Source organism: Nycticebus coucang, chromosome X, assembly GCF_027406575.1.
Source record: "Nycticebus coucang isolate mNycCou1 chromosome X, mNycCou1.pri, whole genome shotgun sequence".
In the NCBI taxonomy this organism is placed as follows: domain Eukaryota; kingdom Metazoa; phylum Chordata; class Mammalia; order Primates; family Lorisidae; genus Nycticebus; species Nycticebus coucang.
In genome coordinates, this window is record NC_069804.1 from 30,774,723 (window position 1) to 30,800,224 (window position 25,502).

At 41.4% G+C, this 25,502-nt stretch overlaps 2 protein-coding genes and 1 pseudogene across 2 annotated transcripts in view; 2 read left to right on the plus strand and 1 right to left on the minus strand.

The window, feature by feature from the left end:
* TASL (TLR adaptor interacting with endolysosomal SLC15A4) overlaps positions 1 to 25,502 on the minus strand; it is a 129,415-nt gene that overhangs the window by 58,916 nt on the left and 44,997 nt on the right. The window lies entirely within an intron of this gene.
* Positions 464 to 4,377, plus strand: LOC128576747 (mitochondrial inner membrane protease subunit 1-like). The gene is made up of 3 exons (XM_053578986.1): positions 464 to 493; positions 985 to 1,096; positions 3,836 to 4,377. The coding sequence occupies exons 1-3, from the start codon at positions 464 to 466 to the stop codon at positions 4,375 to 4,377; spliced, it is 684 nt and encodes a 227-aa protein (XP_053434961.1).
* LOC128578573 (uncharacterized) lies at positions 2,444 to 2,582 on the plus strand (annotated as a pseudogene).

The following is a 25,502-nucleotide window of genomic DNA, read 5'->3' on the forward strand; positions in this document are numbered from 1 at the left end:
TTAAAAAATAAAATAAACATACTATTCAAAAAATAAAAATAAAACAATAATATGTGTTCCTCATGGGAAAAAATTGTTTTAGGATTGTTCAAAATACTTCTTCTCAAGAAATGGCCTTTGACCATTTCCTCGGGGCAAGAATGGCCTAAGAAAGAAGAGTGATCATTATATACACCTAAAATTAAGCAAGCTGAAACTTAGCTTTGCCCTGCAAAGAAATTCCTACTTAGGAAATATTGCAGTAATTACTAACATGTATAGGCAAGAAAAAAACATGTAAGCAGACTCAAGAGAGATGCCAAAGAGTGAGATACCCCAGATAATAAGAGAGATAATATGATGAGCACATGATCAGTGTTAGGGAGGGGCATGGTGGTATAGTGAGCAAGACTTCTTAGTGAGAAATGATAAAAATATTTTATGTGGCAGAAAAGAACGGTGCTAACAGAAGAATAGATGAAAAATGACATGCATTGAAGAAAATGAAGTCCAGGTGGACAGAAGGAATCAAAGCTCCATAACACAAGAGTTGAGGTTGGTGCTGCCACAATGACATTCAGGCAAAACTCTAAATATTGATAATTATATGTACAAAATACATAACAAAAGGGTTTCTGGTTTTGTTTTGTTCTTTAAGGAGTTCCTTCATAACAAAGAGAAGTGACAGGAAAAATCACCGAGGTTACCATATGGGTAAAGGACAAGAGATACTCTACTAGAGGAGGGATTAAGATGGCGGACTAGAGACATTGGTCACCAGATAATCCCAAATAGAGTAAGAAGTTTCCGATGAGAAAGCACAGCCCAGGGGAAATGTTGTGGAAAAGGTGCCAGCACCTGCATTTACTGGAAATTCCATGGGAAGAAGTGGTGAAGCAGAATAAGAAAGAGAAAAAAATTGGCAGAGACTGACCCCAAGGATTCGGAGCCTGATGAAAAGAGTTAGAGGGAGTGGTTTTCTCCCTCTCCTTATGTCTGTGGCAGTCTGCCAGCTCCCAGTCAGTCAGAGAGCCCTTCTTCCCTGATGAATCCAGGTCCTGCTGCCATCAGAGAACTGAGAGCTTCCTGGGAGCAGAGCACCAGGCTGGAGACCCAAGTAGGGTCACTTCTCGCCACAGACCTAAGCTGAGACGGTGGGCACTATATTGCCTGTGCTCACACTGGTTGCCTCCATCCAGCCAGGAAAAGTCAGAGCACATCAGTCTGCCTGTCACTGGATCCCACACAAACATTTCCCAGCACCCTGTTGACTGTGACAACCAGAAAGGAACAGGGACGCACAGTAGAGTTAACAGTGTCCCCCGCCACTGAAGTAGCCGTGGTTGAAAGAGTGTTTCTGCTCAGGACTGGGGAGTATTCTACAGGGTGTGATTAAGCCAGGGAACCTGGGAGCAGCTGCCCTGCCTCTGACAGTCTTTCATACCCAGGCTTCGTGGAGCTTGGGGCTCACTCCCCTCTAAAAAGAAGCAGAGAGTACTTCCATATGCCCTAAGGGAAGAAACTACCACCTCCTCCCAACCAGCAGCAAGCTGCCTGTCTCTCTTTTTTTTTTTTTTTTTTGAGACAGGGTCTCAAGCTGTCGCCCTGCGTAGAGTGCTGTTCTGTCATAGCTCACAGCAACATCCAACTCTTGGGCTCAAGCAATCCTCGTACCTCAGTTTATCTATTTTTAGTAGAGACAGGGTCTTGCTTTTGCTCAGGCTGGTTTCGAACTCATGAGCTCAAGCAATCCACCCATCTCAGCCTCCCAGAGTGCTAGGATTATAGGCATGAGCCACCTCACCCAGCCCACTGAAAGCACTTCTATTCCACATAGGGCTGGAAGTCCTAGCCAGAGCAATCGGGCAAGAGAAAGAAATAAAGGGCATCCAAATTGGAAAAGAGGATGTCAAACTATCCCTATCTTCCAATGACATGATCATATATCTAAAAAACCTTAATGACTCCTCCAAAAGCCTCCTGGATTGATAAGTAAATTCACTAAAATTTCCCAGGTTACAAAATTAAAGTACAGAAATCAGGAGCATTTCTATACACTAATAGCCAAGCTGAGAATCAAATCAAAAATTGAATATCATTTACCATAGTTGCAAATAGGGATAAATAAATAAAGTACCCAGGAATATATTTAACCAAGTGAAAGGTCTCTACAAGGAAAACTACAAAACTGATGAAAGAAATCATAGCTGACATAAACAAATGGAAAAACATCCCATGTTCAGGGATTAGAAGAATCAACATTGTTAAAATGCCCATAGTGCTCTAAGTAATTTAGAGATTCAATGCAATTCTTGTTAAAATGCCAATACTATTTTTCACACATTCAACAACTCTAAATTTCATGGGGAATCAAAAAAGAGCCTGAACAGCCAAAGCAACCCTAAGCAAAAAGAAAAAATCAGGAGGCATCATAAAATCTGACTTCAAATTATACTACAAGCCTATTACTTCTCAGTCTTTTGGCTAAGACCCAGTGTAATATCTGTTCTTCTCAGTTTAATACAAGCCTATAGAAACCAAAACAGCATGGTACTGATCTAAAATTAGACACATGTATTAATGAAACAGAATTGAGAACCCAGAAATAAAACCAAACACCTACGACCAACCGATCGTTGACAAAGCAGACAAAAACATACACTGGCAAAATGATTCCCTATTCACCAAATGGTGCTGGAAAAATTGGGGAGCCACATGCAGAAGAATGAAACTGGACCCCTATCTCTCACCATACACAAAAATTAACTCAAGATGGATTAAAGACTTAAATTCATGCCCTCACATCATAAAAATTCTGGAAGAAGACGTAGGCAAAACTCTTCTGATTATTGGCCTTGGCAAAGAATTTATGACTAAGATCCCAAAAACAAGTACCACAAAAACAAAAATAAATAAATGGTCAGCTCGGTGCCTGTGACTCAAGTGGATAAGGCACCAGCCACATACACCTGAGCTGGTGGGTTCGAATCAAGCCCAGGCCTGCCAAACAACAATGACGGCTACAACCGAAAAATAGCCGGGCATTGTGGTGGGCGCCTGTAGTCCCAGCTACTTGGGAGGCAGGGGCAGGAGAATCGCTGGAGCCCAGGAGTTGGAGGGTGCTGTGAGCTGTGATGTCACAGCACTCTACCCAGGGCAACAGCTTGAGGCTCTGTCTCAAAAAATAATAAATAATAAATAAATAAATAAATAAATAGTACTTACCTGGCTTATTGTACCCTCAATGAATCCCTAACAATAAAAAAAATAAAAAATAAATAAAATAAATAGTACTTAATTAAACTAAAAATTTTCTGCACAGAAAAAGAATTAATCAACAGAGTAAACAGGCAACCCATAGAATGGGAAAAAATATTTGCAAACTCTATTATCTGACCGAGGACTAATATCTAAAATCTACAAGGAACTCAAACAAATCAGCAAGAAAAAAACAAGTCCATTAAAAAGTGGACAAAAGGGGTGACGCCTGTGACTCAGTGAGTAGGGTGCTGGCCCCATATACCTAGGGTGGTGAGTTCGAACCTGGCCCCTGCCAAACTGCAACAAAAAAATAGCCGAGCTTTGTGGTGGGCACCTGTAGTCCCTGCCCAGGCTGAGGCAATGAATCGCCTAAGCCCAAGAGCTAGAGGTTGCTGTGAGCTATGACATCATAGCACTCTACCGAGGGTGACAAAGTGAAACTCTGTCTCAAAAAAAAAGTGGACAAGAAGGACGGCCAACTTCAGCAGGGCTCAGGAATCTGAAATCATGGATCACCCCACATATGCTTTGAGACGTGCTTTAGATTTTTTTTCTTGAAGCCCTGCAACTTCTCTACAAATTGAATGTTTTGTAGAACAGACCTATGGCCAATGGTGGCAGAGTCTATGTAGAACTGTGCTTCGTGGTGTTCTTGGAAAAACCTTTCGACTTGTTGGCTATACTATTCAGTACGGCTGTATAGCTCATTGTGCTTTTGAATACGCCGGTGCTGTTGTTATGTGCTCTGGATCGTCAATGGAGTCTACAATTAAAAATTCAGATATTGTCTTTGCAGATAATCTTAGTCGACATTTCTGTAGTATCCAAAGAGGTGACATTGTGACTGCAAAAAGCCCAAGTGATCCAAAATCAAATATTTGTAAAAGAGTAATTGGTTTGGAAGGAGACAAAATCCTCACTACTAGTTCATCAGATTTATTTAAAAGACATAGTTATGTGCCAACAGGTCATGTTTGGTTAGAAGGTGACAATCTACAGAATTCTACAGATTTGAGGTACTATGGACCTATTCCATATGGACTAAGAAGAGAACGGATCTTCTTTAAGATTTGGCCTCTCAGTGATTTTGGATTTCTACGTGACAGCCCTAATGGACACAGATTTTCTGATGATTAGCAAAAATTTATTCTTTTGACTTGAATTTATTACTGCCACTGAAACCATGTACTTACCAATAAACTATTTGCTATTCAAAAAAAAAGTGGACAAAAGACATGAACATACAATTTTCAAAAGAGATGCAAATGGCTAACAAACATACGAGAAAATACTCAATATAACTTATCATCAAGGAAATACAAATTAAAACCACAATGATATACCTCCTTATCCCTGTTAGAATGGCCATTATTATAAAGTCAAAAACAATAGATGATGGCTCGGCGCCTGTGGCTAAAGCGGCTAAGGCGCCAGCCACATACACCTGAGCTGGTGGGTTCAAATCCAGCCCGGGCCCACCAAACAACAATGACCGCTGCAACCAAAAAGTAGCCGGGCGTTGTGGTGGGCGCCTGTGGTCCCAGCTACTTGGGAGGCTGAGACAGGAGAATCGCTTGAGCCCAGGAGTCGGAGGTTGCTGTGAGCTGCGATGCCACAGCACTCTACCCAGGGCGACAGCTTGAGGCTCTGTCTCAAAAAAAAAAAAAAGATTATGACACTGATGCAATGAAAAGGGAGCACTCATACACTGTTGGTGAGAATGATAATTAGTGCAACCTCTATGGAAAAGAGTGTGGTGATTCCTCAAAGAACTAAAAGTAGACCTACCATTTGATCCAGCAATCTCATTTCTGGCTATCTCCCCAAAGGGAAAGAAATCATTATACCAAAAAGACACCTGTACTCGTATGTTTATTGCAACACACTTCATAATTGCAAAGATATGGAATCAACTTAAGTGCCCCATGAATTGATGAGTGGATAAAGAAAATGTGGCAGGATTTCAAAACTATTAAGAAAAGAGTATAATTGTGATGGATGTGTTCATCAGTTCAATGTAAGCATTTCACATTGTATATCAAATCGGTACACTGAACCCCATAAATGGATCGATGTACACAGTTATGATATAATAAAAACAAACATATATATATAAAGAAAAATAAATAAAAAAAAGAAAGAAAGAAAATGTGGCAGGCTTGGTGCCCGTAGCTCAGTGGTAAGGGCACCAGCCACATGCACTGGGGCTGGTGGATTCGAACCCGGCCAAGGCCTGCTAACCAACAATGACAACAATAACAAAAAAGTAGCCGGACATTGTGGCAGGCACCTGTAGTCCCAGCTACTCGGGAGGCTGAGGCAAGCGAATGGCTTAAGCTCAAGAGTTTGAGGTTGCTGTGAGCTGTGACGCCACAGCTCTCTACTGAGGACAACATAGTGAGACTCTGTCTCAAAAAAAGAAAAGAAAATGTGTCACATATACCACATAATATTACTCAGCCATTAAAAAAAAATAATGAAATAATATCTTCTGCCCTTACTCGGATGGAACTGGAAGCCATAATCCTAAGCCAGGCACCTCAGGTTCGGAAAAACAAATGCTATATATATTGCCCTATACGTGGGAGCTTAATGATGGTCATACATGGACACATAGAGTGGTATAAGGCAAATTCCCCAACCTGTTGGCATCAGAGATTGGTTTCATGGATGATAACTTTTCCATGGACCAGGGGTGGGATGATTCAAACACATTACACCTTGACAGGCATTAGATTCTCATAGGAGCGTGCAACCTAGATCCCTTGCATGCACAGCTTAGAGTAGGGTTCATGCTCCTATGAGAATATAATGCTGCCTCTAATCTGACTGGAGGCAGAGCTCAGGTAGTGAAGCCAGAGATGGGGAGCAGCTGTAAACACAGATGAAGCTCTGCTTGCTCGAAGCTGCTTACCTCCTGCTGGGCAGCCCAGTTCCTAACAGGCCACAGACAGGTACCTATCTCCAGTCCAGTAGATGGGGACCACAGGTGTAAGGGACTTTGGAGACTCAAAAGGGAGGAGAGCGGGAGGATATAAAGGATCAGTAACTACCTATTGGGTACAATGTATCCTATTTGGGTGACAGGTGCAACTAAAAGCCCTGACTTCACCACTACGCAATTTTCCCATGTAACACAAAAAAACACTCATACCCCCTAAATCTATTGAAATTTTAAAAACTAAAGGAAAATTAAGACATACCCTACTGAACTCCTGATGCTAAGGCCTAGCTACACAGGTAGAGGTAGAAAAATTATGCCTCCTTGTATGCAACTTTTACAGAACTCCCAAATCCCCATAAACCCCTGATAGTGAACTTCCAAGTATGCAAACCTACTAAAGCAATTCTTCCTTCTACTTGATCTAATGATCAGACAAAATATCCTAGTCATGGGCGGTGCCTATGGCTCAGTGAGTAGGGTGCCAGCCCTATATACCAAGGGTGGTGGGTTCAAACCCGGCCCCAGCCAAACTGCAAAAAAATAGCCGGGCGTTGTGGCAGGTGCCTGTAGACCCAGCTACTTGGGAGGCTGAGGCAAGAGAATCACCTAAGCCCAAGAGCTGGAGATTGCTGTGAGCTGTAATGTCACGGCAGTGTACCGAGGGTAACAAAGTGAGACTCTGTCTTTAAAAAAAAAAAAAAAAATCCTACTCATGAATGGAATTTTGCAAGCATACGTTTTAAGTTCTGTTTGAATCACTTGACTTGAAAATGGCTTTCTTTACAAGTTGCAAAGTCTACTCTTATTAGCTGTTCAGGAAGCTGTTTAGCCTGACAGTTGATAAATAACTTATTGCTCTCTCATATTTATTGAGTACTTTACACTTTTTAAAAGTGCTTTCACAAATGTTTTTGTTTTCTTTTTTGTTTTCTTTTTTTTGTTTGTTTGTTTTTTTTGAGACAGAGCCTCAAGCTGTTGCCCTGGGTAGAGTGCTGTGGCATCACAGCTCGCAGCAACCTCCAACTCCTGGGCTCAAGCAATTCTCCTGCCTCCACCTCCCAAGTAGCTGGGACTACAGGCGCCCGCCACAACGCCTGGCTATTTTTTGGTTGCAGTTTGGCCGGGGCTGGCTTTGAACTTGCCACCCTCGGTATATGGGGCCAGCACCTTACTGACTGAGCCACAGGCGCCGCCCCCATTTACAGTGGTTTTAACAAAATAGCTCCCAAGTAAGTAGTCAAAGGCAGCAGACTAGGACTGAGGTAGTTAGTAACTCTAATTATCCAATGTCCTGGCCCATTCCAGTTTACTGGTCCACTATCCTCAACACATAATTTATACCTCGTGTCCCAAGATGACTGTTTAGCCTTAACTATCACAACCTTATTGAAGTTCGCTGGAAGAGGGGGAAAGGGTGAAGCAGAACATCTACCTTACTTTAAAGTCACTTCCTGGAGCTCGGCGCCTATAGCTCAGCAGTTAGGGCACCAGTCGCATACACAGGAGCTGGCAGCTTCTAACCCAGCCTGGACCTGCCAAACAACAATGACAACTACAACCAAAAAATAGCCGGGTTTTGTGGCGGGCGCCTGTAGTCCCAGCTACTCGGGAGGCTGAGGTAAGAGAATCGCCTAAGCCCAGGAGTTGGAGGTTGCTGTGAGCTGTGACGCCACAGCACTTTACTGAGGGTGATAAAAGTGAGACTCTGTCTCTACAAAAAAAAAAAAGTGGACTTAGTCTATGTGTGGCTGAGAGGACTACACAAATCAAGGGGCACCAGTCACACCACAGTCTGTGCCATCAATTTTTCTTAATCACTAATATTCTCAGTGTGGAGGAAAGTGATGATTCCAGAAAAGTAGACTCACTCTGTCTGTAGTTGGGTGCACTGCACAACTGGAGGGACACCATTCATATTCTACTCTATTTCGTGGGTCTTTCCAGACTCCTATTATGCTCGGTATGGAGTTAGTGACCATCTCATAAAAATAGATTTAGTCCATGCACTCCAGAACTTAAAGATTCTATTTATATCACAGTCTATGCCATGAATATCTCTGGATTTCTCACCTGCTCAATGTGGAAGTAATTATTGGACATGTGAAATCAGATTATGCCATGTACCTTTGGTGCACTGCAAAACCACTAGTGGTGCCAATTATATTCTTGTCTATGCCATGGATCTTTCTTTTTTGAGACAGAGGCTCACCATGTCGCCCTCAGTAGAGTGCCATGGCGTCACAGCTCACAGCAACCTCAAACTCCTGGGCTTAAGCGATTCTCTTGCCTCAACCTCCCAAGTAGCTAAGACTATAGGCACCCGCCACAACACCCAGCCATTTCTTTCTAGTTGCAGTTATCATTGATGTTTAGCTGGCCCGGGCTGGGTTCAAACCTGCCAGTCTGGATGCATATGGCTGGCGCCCTACCCACTGAGCCACAGGCACCACCACCATGGATCTTTCTAATCTCTTCATGTGCTCAATGTGGAGTAAATGATGGCCACATGGAAGTAAATTTATCCTTATACATGTGAGTGCACTGTACAACTGAACAAGTGCTGTTCACTATCTGGTAAGTTCCATAATTCTTTCTGGACTACTCCCATACTGATGTGATGGTAAGTAAAAATCACATGCATGTGAACTTTTTTCATTATAGTTTTTGAATATATATGTGTGTGTGTGTATTGCACTACTCAAGGAGCAACAGACACATGTTGGCCTATGTCGTGGATCTTTTTGGATTCTTCCTATGATCAATGCAAAAGTCACTGATGGCCATATGAAATTAGGCTTATTGCATACTGAACTCAGGGGGGTGTCACTCATATGATGAGTTCTGGACCCATATGGTTAATACTGATGTAAGTACCACATTCAAACAAATTTATATAAATTCAGATAAACTGCAAAACTTAAGGGATGGCAGTCACATTCTAGTTTGTGACATAAATCTTTCTGCACTTCTCAGATGCTCAATGAGGTGATTTCCACATTAAAGAAGGCTTACTCTGTGAAAAGTGCATGCACTGCTAATATCCTAGTATTAGATATGGATCTTTCTAGACATTTGATATATTCAATGTAGTGGTAAGTATTGAGCATGTGAAGGTAGAAAGAATCCATATAGACATGAGTGAATTATGCAACTATAGAGTAAACTTCACTACAAGAGTGCCAATCACATCACAGGCTATGCCATGGTTCATTCTGGATTACTCCATGCCCAATATGAAAGTGGTGGGCACGTGAACATAGAAGTACTCCATGTACTTATTAGGTACCCTGCACAGTGCAATGTGTGTGATTTACAACACAGTCTACACAATGGGTCTTTCTTAGTCCCTTGCATCCTTGATCTAGTAGTAATTGATGGCACATAGAAGTAAATTTACTCCATGTTCAGTGAGGTGCACTGTGCAATTCAATGGGTGCCAATCCCATCACATTCTAAATCATAAATTTTCTGGATTCCTCATATGCTCAATGTACAAAAAAAGATGGCCCATGAATGCAAACTTACTTCATATATTCTTGGGTGGACTGGCCAACCCAAAGAGAGCCATTGCCATCACAGTCTATAATCATGGAATTTTCTGGACACTACATATGCTGATTTGGAGATAAGTGGCAGCTTCATGAAAGTTGATTTATATCAAATATAGTTGCATGCACTACAGAACACTAGTGCAATTCCAGTAATACAAATTGTGTCCTATTCTATATCATGGATCTTTCTGTACTATTCTAATATTTAATGGGTATATAAGCAATGACTACATGAAAATAGATTTATTTCACGAATGGTTGTATGTAATACAAATTCAAGATGTGCCATTTGCATTGCAGTCTATGTCATAAATAATTCCTGACTCCTCATATTTTCAATGTGGATATAAATGACAGAAACATAGAAGTAGACTTATTTCATGCATGATATAGTGAACTGTGCACTTACAAAACACCACTCAAATTTGTCTATGACATTTATCTCATTGAACTCTTCCTATTCTTAACAAGGAGGAAAATAGTTGTCTCATGTAAAATTTATTGTGTATCCTGCACATTCAAGGGGCGTCATTCACATTGTAATCTACACCATGAATATTTCTTGTCTCTTTGTATGTCCAGTGGAAATATAAGGGATGGCCACATAAAAGCAGATGTATCCCATTTACATTGGGGTGCAGTCTACAACTGAATGGGCATCATTAAATCCTATTTTGTTCCATAGCTATTTCTGGACCTCTTGTGTGTTAAATAGGGATGTAATGAATAGCACACAGAGGAACAATTCTTCCAAATGCAATTGAGTGCACTGCCTAATACTAGGAGTACCATTCATATCCTAGTCTACCTTTCTGGAATTCTCATATACCCAATATGGAAGTGTGTGTTGACTATATGAAAGCATACTTCTAACATGGAGGTTTCAGTGGATTGCACACGAAAATGGTGCCATGGACATCAATGTCTGTGCCCTGGGGAATTATTAGACTCATTAAACTTATGTTCAATATGTTTAATGGTCACATTAAAGTGGACTTATTCCATGTACAATAGGGTGGTTTACATAGCTTAGGCATAAAGAGGGCAAACATACCCTAGTCAATTATCATGGCTCTCATTCTAGAGTCATATGTTCTTTTTTTTTTGAGACGGAGTCTCAGTTTGTCGCCCTGGGTGGAGTGCCATGGCGTCATAGCTCACAGTAACCTCAAACTCCTGGGCTTACGCAATTCTCTTGTCTCAGTCTCCCAAGTAGCTGGGACTACAGGCACCTGCCACAACACCTGGCTAGTTTTTTTGTTGCAGTTGTCATTGTTGTTTAGTTGGCCCAGGCTGGGTTCAAACCCACCAGCCTCGGTGTACATGGCCAGCGCCCTACCCACTGAGCTATAGGCACCACCCATATGTTCATTTTGGAGGCCAAGTCTTTGCCACATGAAAGTAGGTTTTTCACATGAAAACTTGGATGCACTGGAAAATTAAAAGAGTACCCCTCGCATCCTAATTGTTTCATAGATCTTTCTGGATTTTCCATTGGCTGAATATGCAGGTAAGTGAAGGTTACATAAAAGTGGAATTATTCCACATAAAATTCAGCACATTGCACAACTTGAGGGGTACCGTTTACATTACAGTCTATGCCATGGATATTTGGGGATGCCTACATGCTCAATGAGGAATTTAGTGATGGCCACGTGAAAGTTGAATTATTCCATGTATGTTAGGGTACACCGCACAAGTGAAGAGATATGGTTACCATTTTAGATCAATCCATGTGACCTTATGGACTTGTCACGTTATCAATGTTGAGGTAAGCAATGGCCAATGAAAGTACAAACCCTTTGTACTTTCCATATATGACTAAAGGAACTGCACATTCAAGAAGTTCCATTCTCGGCTTGGCGCCTGTAGCTCAGCAGCTAGGACACCGGCCACATATACCGGAACTGACAGGTTCGAATCCAGTATAGGCCAGCCAAACAACAATGACAACTACAACCAAAAAGTAGCCAGGCATTGTGGTAGGTGCCTATAGTCCCAGCTACTCGGGAGGCTGAGGCAAGAGAACCACTTTAAGCTCAAGAGTTTGAGGTTGCTGAGAGCTGTGATGCAATGGCACTCTAACCAGGGTGACAGCTTGAGAAACTCTGTCTCAAAAAAAAAAAAAAATTCCATTCTCATCACAGTCTGTGCCATGAACAGTTAAATGTTAAGGTTAATGGTAACCAAGTAAAAGTAGACTTTATTCATGTACACTCACATCTTTCTCTTCTTATGACCAATATAGACATGATAGCCATGTGACATTCCACTTATTTTATGTACAGATGGGTGCAACCCATAAACTGAGAAAGGCCATTCCCATCATAATCTACACCATAGATTTTTCTTTTTTTTTTCTTTTTTTATTACACCATAGATTTTTCTATAGTCCTCATACACTCTAGTGGCATTAAGTGATGATCACATGGAAATAGATGTATTAGGTGTATGCCATGTGTGGATGTGGTTGGGTTCATTATATAACTCAAGGAGTACCACTTACATCACACTCTATGCCTTGGGTCTTTCTTTTGTTGTTGTTGTTTTGTGAGATTGTCTCCCTGGGTAGAGTGCCATGGTGTCTTCATAGCTCACAGCAACTTCTAACTCTTGGGCTCAAGCTATCTTCTTGTCTGAGCCTCTGAGTAGGGGGGACTACAGGCAACCACCCTGACACCAGCTAGTTTTTCCAATTTTAGTAGAGACGGGGTCTTGCTCTTGCTCAGACTGGTCCCAAACTCCTGAGCTCAAGCAACACACCTGCCTCAGCCTCCCAGAGCGCTAGGATTACAAGCGTGAGCCACTGGACCCAGCCCACCTTGGATCTTTCTTATCTTTTATGTGTTCAATTTGTAGGTAATTTATGGCCACAGAAAAGTAGAAATTCTATGTATGATTGGATGTGCTGCCTAAGTAAAAGTCTGGCATTCAAATTATAACACGTACTATAGATCTTTCCGGTATTCTCATATGCTCAATGTCAAAGAAAAGGATGACTTTGTGTAGCAGATTTATATATATTTGCGTGTACTACTGAAATTGCCCTTACAAATTGATGAAGTGGTATAAGGGAAGGAGTATAGTAGGGACCCCAAAACTCTGTGAAGGAACAGACTTAGCTAAAAATAATGATAATAATCAGCCACTCTCCCCTCCTTTGCTTGTAATAGTCACTGTCCCCTTTGTTTGCTTCTCTGTAATTACTGCTCTGGAGTTGCATAGCTGGTGGTTGTAAAGATTCTTAACTTTCTCCATATAGCTAGTAGTTGTAAAGATTACTGACTTTTTTCCATAGATAACATCACCTTTTGGAACCAGAAAAGTGGTTTATAAGATGTCTTCCAGGCCCTGCATTCCAGTGAATTGGCTAACCCTCCCAGAACAAGAAACTGACTCAATTGGAATTATGACCCCAGGAGCTGAAGCAACACAGGAAAATGATATCACACCCCTATAATTTCGTCCCAAACTGAGTCAATTAGCAAACCCAATTACTTAATCCCCAGCCTGTCAGACTATCCTTAAAAACCCTGTCTCCTAGGGGGCAGGAGGAGATGGGTCAATTCACACCTATTGGGTATAGTGCACACTATCGGGGTGAAGGGCATACTTATGTGTATAACTTTGACTCAGTATATACAAAAACAAAATATGTAAACAAAACATTTGTACCCCCTAACATTCTGAACGTTAAAAAGTATAAAAAATAAAAACCCTGTCTCCCAGATTCTTTTTTTTTATTATTATTAAATCATAGCTGTGTACATCGATATAATCATGGGGCATCATTCACTAGCTTCACAGACCGTTTACCAAGTTTCACATATACCCTTGTAAGATGCCAGCGGTGCATCTCCCAGATTCTTGAAGAAGCAGATTTGAGAAATTTCTCCCATCTCCCTAGTTAGCACTATTAGGAAACAGATCTTTCTCTGCTGTAAACCCTGCTGTCTCTGGGTATTGGCTTCCTCTTGGGCAGTAAGCAGATGAACCTAGTTGGGCAACAACACCACAGGAGCCGTTCGATATTTAATCTATTCCATGAGTCTTTTAAGACTTTTCGAATGCTCAGCATAAATGTATGTTGTGGACATATAAAAGTAAATTTCTTCCATATACAGTTCAATGCACTACCCAGTTCAAGTGGTGCTAATCACAGTCCACACGGCAGATCTGTCTGGACTCCTTGTACACTCAATGTGGAGGTGCATGATAACCACCTGAAAATAAACATAATCCATGTACTGTTGGGTGCCCTGCACAATTCAATGGGTGATAGTTAAATGAAACTCTATGCTATGGAAATTTGGAGACATCTCATATGTTTAATGTGTATATAAATAATGACTATATGGAATTAGACTCATTCTGTTTGCAGATAGGTCCATTATATAACTCATGGTTTTATACGGTTATATCCGGTTATATCCAGTCTATGCTGTGGATCTTCATGGACTCTTCATATTCTCAATATGAAGGTAAGTTATGGACATTTGAAAGTAGATTATTCCATGCATGGTTGAGCATATTGCACAAGTGAAGCGCTGCCATTACTGTATTATCTATTTCATGGCTATTTCTTGTCTCCTTGGTTTTCACTGTGGAGGCAAGTAAGGGCCATAATAAACTAGACTTATTCTTTTGTTTTGTTTTGTTTGTAGAGACAGAGTCTCACTGTATCGCCCTTGGGTAGAGTGCCGTGGCGTCACACAGCTCACAGCAACCTCTAACTCTTGGGCTTACGCGATTCTCTTGCCTCAACCTCCCAAGCAGCTGGGACTACAGGCGCCCGCCACAACGCCCGGCTATTTTTTTGTTGCAGTTTGGCCGGGGCTGGGTTTGAACCCGCCACCCTCGGCATATGGGGCCGGCGCCCTACTTACTGAGCCACAGGCGCCGCCCCATAAACTAGACTTATTCTCTGTACTGTTTATAGCACTTCACACTCAAGCAGTGCCATTCACATCACAGTCTGCACCATGGACTTTTCTATATACCTTATATGCTAATATAGACATAAATGTTAAACACATAAAGGTAGATCTATGCGTGGTCAGGTGCCCTGAACACTCAAGATCAGTCATTCACATGAATGGCACACCTTGAGTCGTGCAGCACACTCAAAAGAACATGCAATAAGTCTCCTTTAAGGTGGTCATTTATTACCTCCACATTGAACACATGGGGAATTAAAAAGATGCACAGCCTTATTTGAGAAATAAATGAGACTTCTCCCAAACCAAACATGGAATAAGATCCATAGTCTTTGCCATGGATCTTTCTGGATTCCTGGTGTGGAGAGAAGTGATGAGCACATGAGTGTAGACTGATTCCATGCTCCATACATTCAAAGAGCACATTTACATCTCAGTCTGTGAGATGAAGCTCTCTGGATCTCTCATATGCTTAGTGTGGAAGTAAGTGATGGGAAAATAAAAGTCAATTGATTTTGTGTATGACTGAGTATACACAACGAAAGGGGTGCCATTTTCACCGCAACTTATAGCATGGATCTCTCTAGATTTCCCAAATGCTCAGTGTTGATGTAAGTAATGGCTACATGAAGTAAACTTATTCCATGTTTGGTTTGGGAGAAGTCCCATTTATTTCTCAAATAAGGCTGTGCATCTTTTTAATTCCCCATGTGTTCAATATGGAGGTAATAAATGACCACCTTAAAGGAAACTTATTGAGGGGCGGTGCCTGTGGCTCAAGGAGTAGGGCACTTGTCCCATATGCCGGAGGTGGCGGGTTCAAACCCAGCCCCGGCCAAAAACCACAAAAAAAAAAAAAAAAGGAGACTTATTGCATGTTCTTTTGAGTGTGCCGCACAATTCAAGGTGTGCCATTCATATTCTTGTGCATAGTAGGGATCTTACTGTATTCCTTTTATGCTCAGTGTTCAAGTACTTGTTGGCTACATGAAAGTAGGGTTACTTCATGCACATTCTTTGCACTACACAATTCAAGACGTGCCATTCACACCATTTGCATTACAGTCTACACCATGAATATTTTGGTCACAAACCTTCAGTCCATTGCACTAACCCCAAATAATATTTGGGAAGCTGACTCCTGTCAACTTTCTATAGTTGCTTTTCCTCCTTTCTAACCTAAGGTTAGTTGGGTTCACACTTGATTTGTAGTGTAATCTTTGCAACACTTCTCTTTCCATGCTTTCTCTTTTAGTCTTCTACTCAGTAAACTGATCAGATTTTCCCAGGAGAAGAAGCCGCCCCTCTCTGTCTGCAAAGTTTTCTCCCTTTCACTTGATAGATAAGGTACATATTCATTACTCAGCATGTTTCCCTCTGACACCAACCCATTCACCTCTGTCCTGCAAGACTTGTCTGAAACCTTTACATTTGCCAGCCATTTAAGCTAATTTTACAATACTGGCAAATCTAGACATGGCAAGCTATTTGCAAATATGATCACAAAAATTACTTCTATTCCTGCCTGAATGCCCTTTGTGATGTGACTGAGCTGTTGCTCACATCAGTAGATGAGGTTTATTCTCTAATCCAGTGTTTTTCAACCTTTTTTTATCTCACGGTACATTTAAATTTCTATGGCACACTTAAATTGTGTTGATCAAAAAAAGAGTAAAAAAAAAAGGGATATACTTACTGTGCTTTGAACTTCCTTTGAAAATAATTTAATTAATGATATTTAAAAATTTTTGCAGCACAGCAGTTGAAAATCGCTGTTCTAATCCCTTGAATGTGGGATAATCTGTGACTTGCTTTAACCAGTAGAACACAGAAGAAATATGCTACACCAGACAGGAGGCCTTGAAGCTTCCGTTCTCACTCTTTTGGGATGCTGTTGCTGACAAGTGAGGAAGCCCAGGCTAACCTTTTTGAGAATGAAGATCAAAAGGAAAGAGAGGCCCAGTTGACAATCTATACATTGAAGTGAGGCTACATGGGATCATCCAGCCCTAGTCAATCTACCAAATGACTGTATGACCCCAAGCAAGATCAGCAAAAAAATCACCCTGCTGAACTAAGCCCAAATTGCTGACCAAGCCCAAGTTACTGATACACCAAATAGTGAACAAATAAAATGGTGTTGTAAGCCAATATACATTTTGGTTTGTTTTGTTGTATAGCAATAAAAAATTTACTCACTAGATACACAGGCCCAGTTTGACCATTGATCATGGGTCCTCTCCTTAATAATCTTAACAAATAATTTTTAGCACCTATTGTTGCCTAGGCTGTGCTGGGCATGCGGGATAGAGTGGGTTACTAGGATTAGGGATTTTCTGGTTTCATGTGAAAGCCATATCCTAGGAGAGAGATTAAAGATGGTGGCTGAGTGGAGGCGCCTGTGGCTCAGTCGGTAAGGCGCCGGCCCCATATACCGAGGGTGGCGGGTTCAAACCCGGCCCCGGTCAAACTGCAACCAAAAAATAGCCGGGCGTTGTGGCGGGCGCCTGTAGTCCCAGCTACTCGGAAGGCTGAGGCAAGAGAATCGCTTAAGCCCAGGAGTTGGAGGTTGCTGTGAGCTGTGTGAGGCCATGGCACTCTACCAAGGGCCATCAAGTGAGACTCTGTCTCTACAAAAACAAAAACAAAAAAAAAAAAAAAAAAAAAAAAGATGGTGGCTGAGTAACAGCTTCCCTGCAACTGGGAACAGTGAGTCTAGGGAGACAAGACTCCAGGGATCTCTGGCCGGTGGGATCTGCCTATAATCATCCCTTTGAAGATACAGGGAGCCAGCAAGGGACTTCTGGACCCCAAGAGGAGGACAAAAACAGTGGAAAACTGGCAAGTGGTTGCGTGTGTTCAATTGACCTAATCACGCCAGCAACCGTAAGTACAAGCAGCAGTGAGACTGCAAACCGGAAAGGCCTTACCTGTGAACTGTTTCGGTGTTCTTGGACTTGGCACTCAGTTGAACTGCCTTGGGGAGAACTTGAGCAGGAGTGTGGAGAACTTTGGGCATTGTCTGGGGCCCCAGACTGAGCCACTGAGCTGGGCGCAGGAAGCCATTGTGAAAGAACTGCTCCGGCAAGCTCCGCCCTCAGGGTCTCAGAGCAAGGATTGAGCAGGTCAAAGTAACCTACTGACTGAGCAGCCTAAAGGCAGGGGCTGAGCTGCCTTACAGCCTTAATCCTTAGGGGCAGAGTGAAATGGTTTTGGCACACTGGAGCCTTGGGCTGTTGCCCTGGGTAGAGTGCCGTGACGTCACAGCTCATAGCAACCTCAAACTCCTGGGCTTGGCGCCGCCCAGACCTCCATAAGAGCTGTGCAGCGACCCCCGACAGGTGACCCGCACCCACCGGGCCTCCACATTCCCTGACCAGGAACTGCGGGAGCCACACAACCCTGCGTCCTCCGTCCTGTGTCCTCCCAGCTTCCACACTAGCCCGTTCATCTGGACAGGGACTCTGGTAGCTGCATGCCCTTTGGAGCCCTCCCTGCCTCTGTGCAGAGCTCTTCTCCTGGCCAGAGACTGCTGGAGACTTGGGTTCTCTGTGCCAAAGTCACTGGGCACCTGGCACTCCCAGAACCGTGCGCACCACTCCCAGCCCTGTTGCTGGATCCGTGTGTGTCACAAACCAGAGCTGCTTCCACAACCAGAACTCCCTAGCTAGAGCAGTCCCAGAGGAACTACACAGGGTCACTCCCTACAAAGATCCAGCAACAATAGAGTGATCCCGCTGGGGTCTAATCTTGGAGAGACGCCTCCCCAACTCTGAGGACAGCCAGAGGCAACGGTGAAAAACAATCATGAGGTGAAATCAACAGAAAAACTCTGGCAATATGAATAATCAGAGTAGATCCACTCCCCCAAGGATCAATGGGGCAGAAACAGCACAAGACCCCATACACAAACAAATAGCTGAGATGTCAGAAATTGAATTCAGGATCCGGATAGCAAGTAAGATCGAATTAGAATTCCAAAAGTTATCTCAAGAATTCAACAGATTCAAAGACCAAATGACCAAAGATTTCGACACATTGAGACAAGAAGTTGCATCCCTCAAAGATCTGAGAAACACAGTAGAATCCCTCAGTAACAGAATGGAGCAAGCAGAAGAAAGGATTTCTGACATTGAAGACAAAGCTTTCGAACGCTCCCAAACTCTAAAAGAAGAAGAGAAATGGAGAGCAAAAATAGACCACTCTCTCAGAGAGCTCTCGGATAATTTGAAGAAAACCAATATTCGTCTTATAGGGATCCCTGAAAGTGACAAAGTGGCTTCACAAGGCACAGAATCTCTTCTCCATGAGATTTTGAAGGAGAACTTTCCAGACATGCCAAGAGATTCCAAAATTCAGATAGCAGACAGTTTCAGAACTCCAGCACAACTCAACCCAAATAAGACATCCCCCAGACACATCATAATCAATTTCACTGAAGTTAATATGAAAGAGAAAATTCTGAAAGCTGCCAGACGAAAGAAAACCATTACCTACAAGGGGAAGGATATCAGAATAACTGCAGATCTCTCTGCTGAAACCTTTCAAGCTAGAAGAGGATGGTCATTGACTTTTAATCTCCTAAAACAAAATAACTTTCAACCCAGGATCCTGTAACCAGCTAAACTGAGCTTCATTTATGACGGGGAAATTAAATACTTCAACGACATTCACATGTTGAAGAAATTTGCCACAACTAAACCAGCTCTCCAGGACATTCTTAGACCTATCCTCCATAAAGACCAGCATAATTCTCCACCACAAAAGTAAACCCACCCAAACAATTTTTGATCAAATTCCAACTTCCACAGTTGCAAAAGGATTAAAAATGTCCACCAGTCTCTTGAAAGGCTTATCAATACTCTCAATTAATGTGAATGGTTTCAATTGTCCTCTAAAGAGGCATAGGTTGGCGGACTGGATACAAAAACTCAAGCCAGATATCTGCTGCATCCAAGAATCACATCTTACATTAAAAGACAGATATAGACTCAAGGTGAAGGGATGGTCATCTATATTCCAGGCAAATGGAAAGCAGAAAAAAGCAGGCGTTGCAATCCTGTTCGCAGACGCAATAGGCTTTAAACCAACCAAAATAATTAAGGATAAGGATGGACACTTCATATTTGTTAAAGGTGATACTCAATATGATGAGATCTCAATTATCAATATTTATGCACCTAACCACAACGCACCTCAATTTATAAGAGAAACTCTAACAGACATGAGCAACTTGATTTCCTTCACTTCCATAGTAGTTGGAGATTTTAACACCCCTTTAGCAGTCCTGGATAGATCCTCCAAAAAGAAGCTAAGCAAAGAAATTTTAGATTTAAACTCAACCATTCAACATCTGGACTTAACAGACATCTACAGAACATTTCATCCCAAAAAAACTGAATACACATTCTTCTCATCAGCCCACGGAACATACTCCAAAATCGACCACATCCTAGGCCACAAATCTAACCTCAGCAAATTTAAAAAAATAGAAATTATTCCTTGCATCTTCTCAGACCATCATGGAATAAAAGTTGAACTAAATAACAACAGGAACCTGCATACCCATACAAAAACATGGAAGCTAAACAACCTTATGCTGAAGGATACATGGGTTATAAACAAGATTAAGAAGGAAATCACCATATTTTTGGAACAAAACAACAATCAAGACACAAATTACCAGAACCTCTGGGATACTGCAAAGGCAGTCCTAAGAGGGAAATTTATAGCACTGCAAGCCTTCCTCAAGAAAAAGGAAAGAGAGGAAGTCAATAACTTAATGGAACATCTCAAGCAACTGGAGAAAGAAGAACACTTCAACCCCAAACGCAACAGAAGAAAAGAAATAACCAAAATCAGAGCAGAATTAAATGAAATTGAAAACAAAAGAATTATACAACAGATCAATAAATCCAAAAGCTGGTTTTTTTTAAAGATCAATAAAATAGATAAACCTTTGGCCAACCTAACCAGGAAAAAAAGAGTAAAATCTCTAATTTCATCAATCAGAAATGGTAATGATGAAATAACAACAGACCCCTCAGAAATTCAAAAAATCCTTAACGAATACTACAAGAAACTCTACTCTCACAAATATGAAAATCTGAAAGAAATCGACCAATACCTGGAAGCACACCACCTACCAAGACTTAGCCAGAACGAAGTGGAAATGTTGAACAGGCCTATATCAAGTTCTGAAATAGCATCAACTATACAAAATCTCCCTAAAAAGAAAAGCCCAGGACCAGATGGCTTTATGTCAGAATTCTACCAAACATTTAAAGAAGAACTACTACCTATACTACTAAACCTCTTCGAAAATATAGAAAAAGAAGGAATATTACCCAGCACATTCTATGAAGCAAACATCACCTTGATCCCCAAACCAGGGAAAGACCCAACAAGAAAAGAAAATTATAGACCAATATCACTAATGAATATAGATGCTAAAATACTCAATAAGATCCTAACAAACAGCATCCAGCAACACATCAAAAAAATTATACACCATGACCAAGTCGGATTTATCCCAGGGTCTCAAGACTGGTTCAATATATGTAAATCTATAAATGTAATTCAACACATAAACAAACTTAAAAATAAAGACCATATGATTCTTTCAATTGATGCAGAAAAAGCTTTTGATAATATCCAGCATCCCTTCATGATCAGAGCACTTAAGAAAATTAGTATAGAAGGGACATTTCTTAAACTAATAGGGGCCATCTACAGCAAACCCACAGCCAATATCGTATTGAATGGAGTTAAATTGAAATCATTTCCACTTAGATCAGGAACCAGGCAAGGTTGCCCATTGTCTCCATTGCTCTTTAACATTGTAATGGAAGCTTTAGCCATTGCAATTAGGGAAGAAAAGGCAATCAAGGGTATCCACATAGGGTCAGAAGAGATCAAACTTTCACTCTTCGCAGATGATATGATCGTATATCTGGAAAACACTAGGGATTGCACTACAAAACTTTTAGAAGTGATCAAGGAATATAGCAATGTCTCAGGCTACAAAATCAACACCCATAAATCTGTAGCCTTTATATATACCAACAATAACCAAGCCAAACAAACAGTCAAGGACTCTATTCCTTTCATAGTAGTGCCAAAGAAGATGAAATATTTGGGAGTATACCTAACAAAGGACGTGAAAGATCTCTACAAAGAGAACTATGAAATTCTAAGAAAAGAAATAGCCGAAGATGTTAACAGATGGAAAAACGTACCATGCTCATGGCTGGGAAGAATCAACATTGTTAAAATGTCCATACTGCCCAAAGCAATATATAATTTTAATGCAATTCCTATTAAAGCTCCATTGTCATACTTTAAAGATCTTGAAAAAATAATACTTCGTTTTATATGGAATCAGAAAAAACCTCGAATAGCCAAAACATTACTGAGCAATAAAAACAAAGCAGGAGGAATCACGCTACCAGACCTGAGACTGTACTATAAATCCATAGTGATCAAAACAGCATGGTACTGGCACAAAAGCAGACAAGTAGATGTCTGGAACAGAATAGAGAACCAAGAGATGGATCCAGCTACTTACCGTTATTTGATCTTTGACAAGCCAATTAAAAACATTCAGTGGGGAAAAGATTCCCTATTTAACAAATGGTGCTGGGTAAACTGGCTGGCAACCTGTAGAAGATTGAAACTGGACCCACACCTTTCACCATTAACTAAGATAGACTCTCACTGGATAAAAGATTTAAACTTAAGACATGAAACTATAAAAATACTTGAAGAAAGTGCTGGGAAAACTCTTGAAGGAATCGGCCTGGGTGAATATTTTATGAGGAGGACTCCCCAGGCAATTGAAGCAGTATCAAAAATACACTACTGGGACCTGATCAAACTAAAAAGCTTCTGCACAGCCAAGAACATAGTGAGTAAAGCAAGCAGACAGCCCTCAGAATGGGAGAAAATATTTGCAGATTATATCTCCGATAAAGGTTTAATAACCAGAATCCACAGAGAACTCAAACGTATTAACAAGAAAAGAACGTGACCCCATCTCAGGGTGGGCAAGGGACTTGAAGAGAAACCTCTCTAAAGAAGACCGACACACAATCTACAAACACATGAAAAAAGCTCATCATCCTTAATCATCAGAGAAATGCAAATCAAAACTACTCTGAGATATCACCTAACCCCAGTAAGAGTGGCCCACATAACAAAATCCCAAAACCAGAGATGTTGGCATGGATGTGGAGAACAGGGCACACTTCTACACTGCTGGTGGGAATGTCCACTAATACGTTCCTTCTGGAAGGATGTTTGGAGAACACTTAGAGACCTAAAAATAGACCTGCCATTCGATCCTATAATTCCTTTACTAGGTTTATACCCAGAAGACCAAAAGTCACAATATAACAAAGACATCTGTACCAGAATGTTTATTGCAGCCCAATTCATAATTGCTAAGTCATGGAAGAAACCCAAGTGCCCATCAACCCACGAATGGACTAGCAAATTGTGGTACATGTATACCATGGAATACTATGCAGCCTTAAAGAAAAATGGAGACTTTACCTCTTTCATGTTTACATGGATGGAGCTGGAACATATTCTTCTTAGCAAAGTATCTCAAGAATGGAAGAAAAAGTATCCAATGTACTCAGCCCTACTATGAAGCTAAACTATAGCTTTCACATGAAGACTATAACCCAACTATAGCACAAGACTATGGGGAAAGGGCCAAGGAAGGGGAAGGGAGGGGGGAGGTTTTGGTGGAGGGAGGCTAATGGGTGGGGCCACATCTATGGTGCATCTTAGAATGGGTACAGGCGATTGCACTAATGTACACAGCTATGATTTAACAATAAAAAAAAAGAAAAAAAGAAAGTCATATCCTAAACAGGAAATTACAAGTATGATGAACGTAAGAGAAGAAAAAATACAAGTGATAATGGAAGTAGATATTAGGAGGGAACCTGAACTAATTGAGATTAGGCAGAGCCTCCTCCAAGAAATGACTTTTCGATCAAGATTTGAATGAGAAGTTCACCAGGTTAAGGCTTAGGAGTGAAGAAACTGAGCAGGAATAACTACATGTTTAAAGGCTCAGATTTGAGAGAAAGTATGAAGTGTTCAATGAATGAACAAAACCCAGGATAGAAGAGGCATTAAGAGGGAGCAAAGGAAACTGTGATTTAAAACTCTCATTCTCAGTGCCGAGGTCACCAAACTCCAATAGCCTATTTTTATTTGATATTTTCCCTGAGGAGTCAGAAATTTTTATCTTTTTAAAAACCCTCCACTTCCTTGGAAACATTCACTGTGGTTTTAATCTGAAGCAAAAATAATAATAATTTCTTAAGCATTTGCCATGTGATGGGCACACTACTAAACCCTTTACATGTTTTATTTTATTTACTCATTTCCATAACCCTACAAGTGAGATCCTAGTCATGTCCCATTTTTTTTAAATGAAGAAACTGAGGCACACTTATACACCTGGTAAGTAATAAAGCCAATATTTAAATTCAGATCAATCTGAAACAAAAATTTAAGATGTGCTATCTTATTAATAACTCTTTAAATGATGTTGCCATTCTACTAATTGTCATTTAATCAGAGACATTTAGTTGCTCCATAAATATTAAATTTTGAAGACATAGAAAATCCCTTGAAGGAAAATGTAAGTTAGATTTTGGACTATACCAGCAACTGTCATGTGCATAAAGTGCTATGTTAACCAATGTACTCCAAAAGCTAAGATCTTATTCTATTCAAAGGAGATGAAATTAAAGATTTTTTTAAAATCACGATTGTAGCCTACACTTGGGTCTATGCCTAATAAAACAGTGAAATATGGCTAGGCCCTGTGGCTCATGCCTATAATCCTAGCATTCTGGGAGGCCGAGGCAGTGGATTTTCTAAGCTCACAGCCTGAGCCAGAACAAGACCTTGTCTCTAAAAATAGCTGGGCATCATGACAGGCGCCTATAGTTCCAGCTACTTGGGAGACTGAAACAAGAGAATAGCTTGAGCCCAAGAGTTTGAGGTTGCTGTGAGCTATGACGCCACGCCCTCTACTGAGGGCAACAAAGTGAGACAACACCTATGGGCAGCGCCTGTGGCTCAGTGAGTAGTGCGCCGGCCCCATATATTAAGGGTGGCGGGTTCAAACCCGCCCTGACCAAACTGCAACAAAAAACAGCTGGGCGTTGTGGCGGGCACCTGTAGTCCCAGCTACTCAGGAGGCTGAGGCAAGAGAATCGCCCAAGCCCAAGAGCTAGAGGTTGCTGTGAGCTGTGATGTCATAGCACTCTACCGAGGGAGACAAAGTGAGACTCTGTCTCAAAAACAAAAGAAAAAAGAATGGCAAAGCAAGAATTCAATGTACTCTCTTTTTGAGACAGAGTCACACTATATCGCCCTCTGTGGCTTGCAGCAACCTCCAACTCCTGGGCTTAGATGATTCTCTTGCCTTAGCCTCCCAAATAGCTGGGACTGACTACAGGTGCCCGCCACAATGCTCGGTTTTTTTTTTGTTGTTGTTGTTGTTGTAGTTTGGCTAGGACCAGTGTTCTACCCACTGAGCCACTGGCGCTGCCCAACGTACTATATTCTAAAATGAAGCTAGTAGATGATCTAACACATACACACATTTAAAAAAAAAAACTTAAATCGGCTTGGAGCCTGTAGCTCAAGTGGCTAAGGTGCCAGCCACATACACCAGAGCTGGCAGGTTCAAATCCAGCCTGGATCTGCCAAACAACAGTGACAACTACAACCAAAAAATAGCCAGGCCTTGTGGTAGGCACGTGTAGTCCCAGGTACTTGGGAGACTGAAGCAAGAGAATC

Excerpts from the sequence above, each read along its gene's own strand:
- LOC128576747 (XM_053578986.1), top strand. The coding sequence starts at position 464 with ATGACATGCATTGAAGAAAATGAAGTCCAG. Across the intron at positions 494-984 it reads TTGAAGAAAATGAAGTCCAG|TCTGCCAGCTCCCAGTCAGT; the intron begins GTGGACAGAAGG and ends TGTCTGTGGCAG. Across the intron at positions 1,097-3,835 it reads GCACCAGGCTGGAGACCCAA|AACAGACCTATGGCCAATGG; the intron begins GTAGGGTCACTT and ends AATGTTTTGTAG.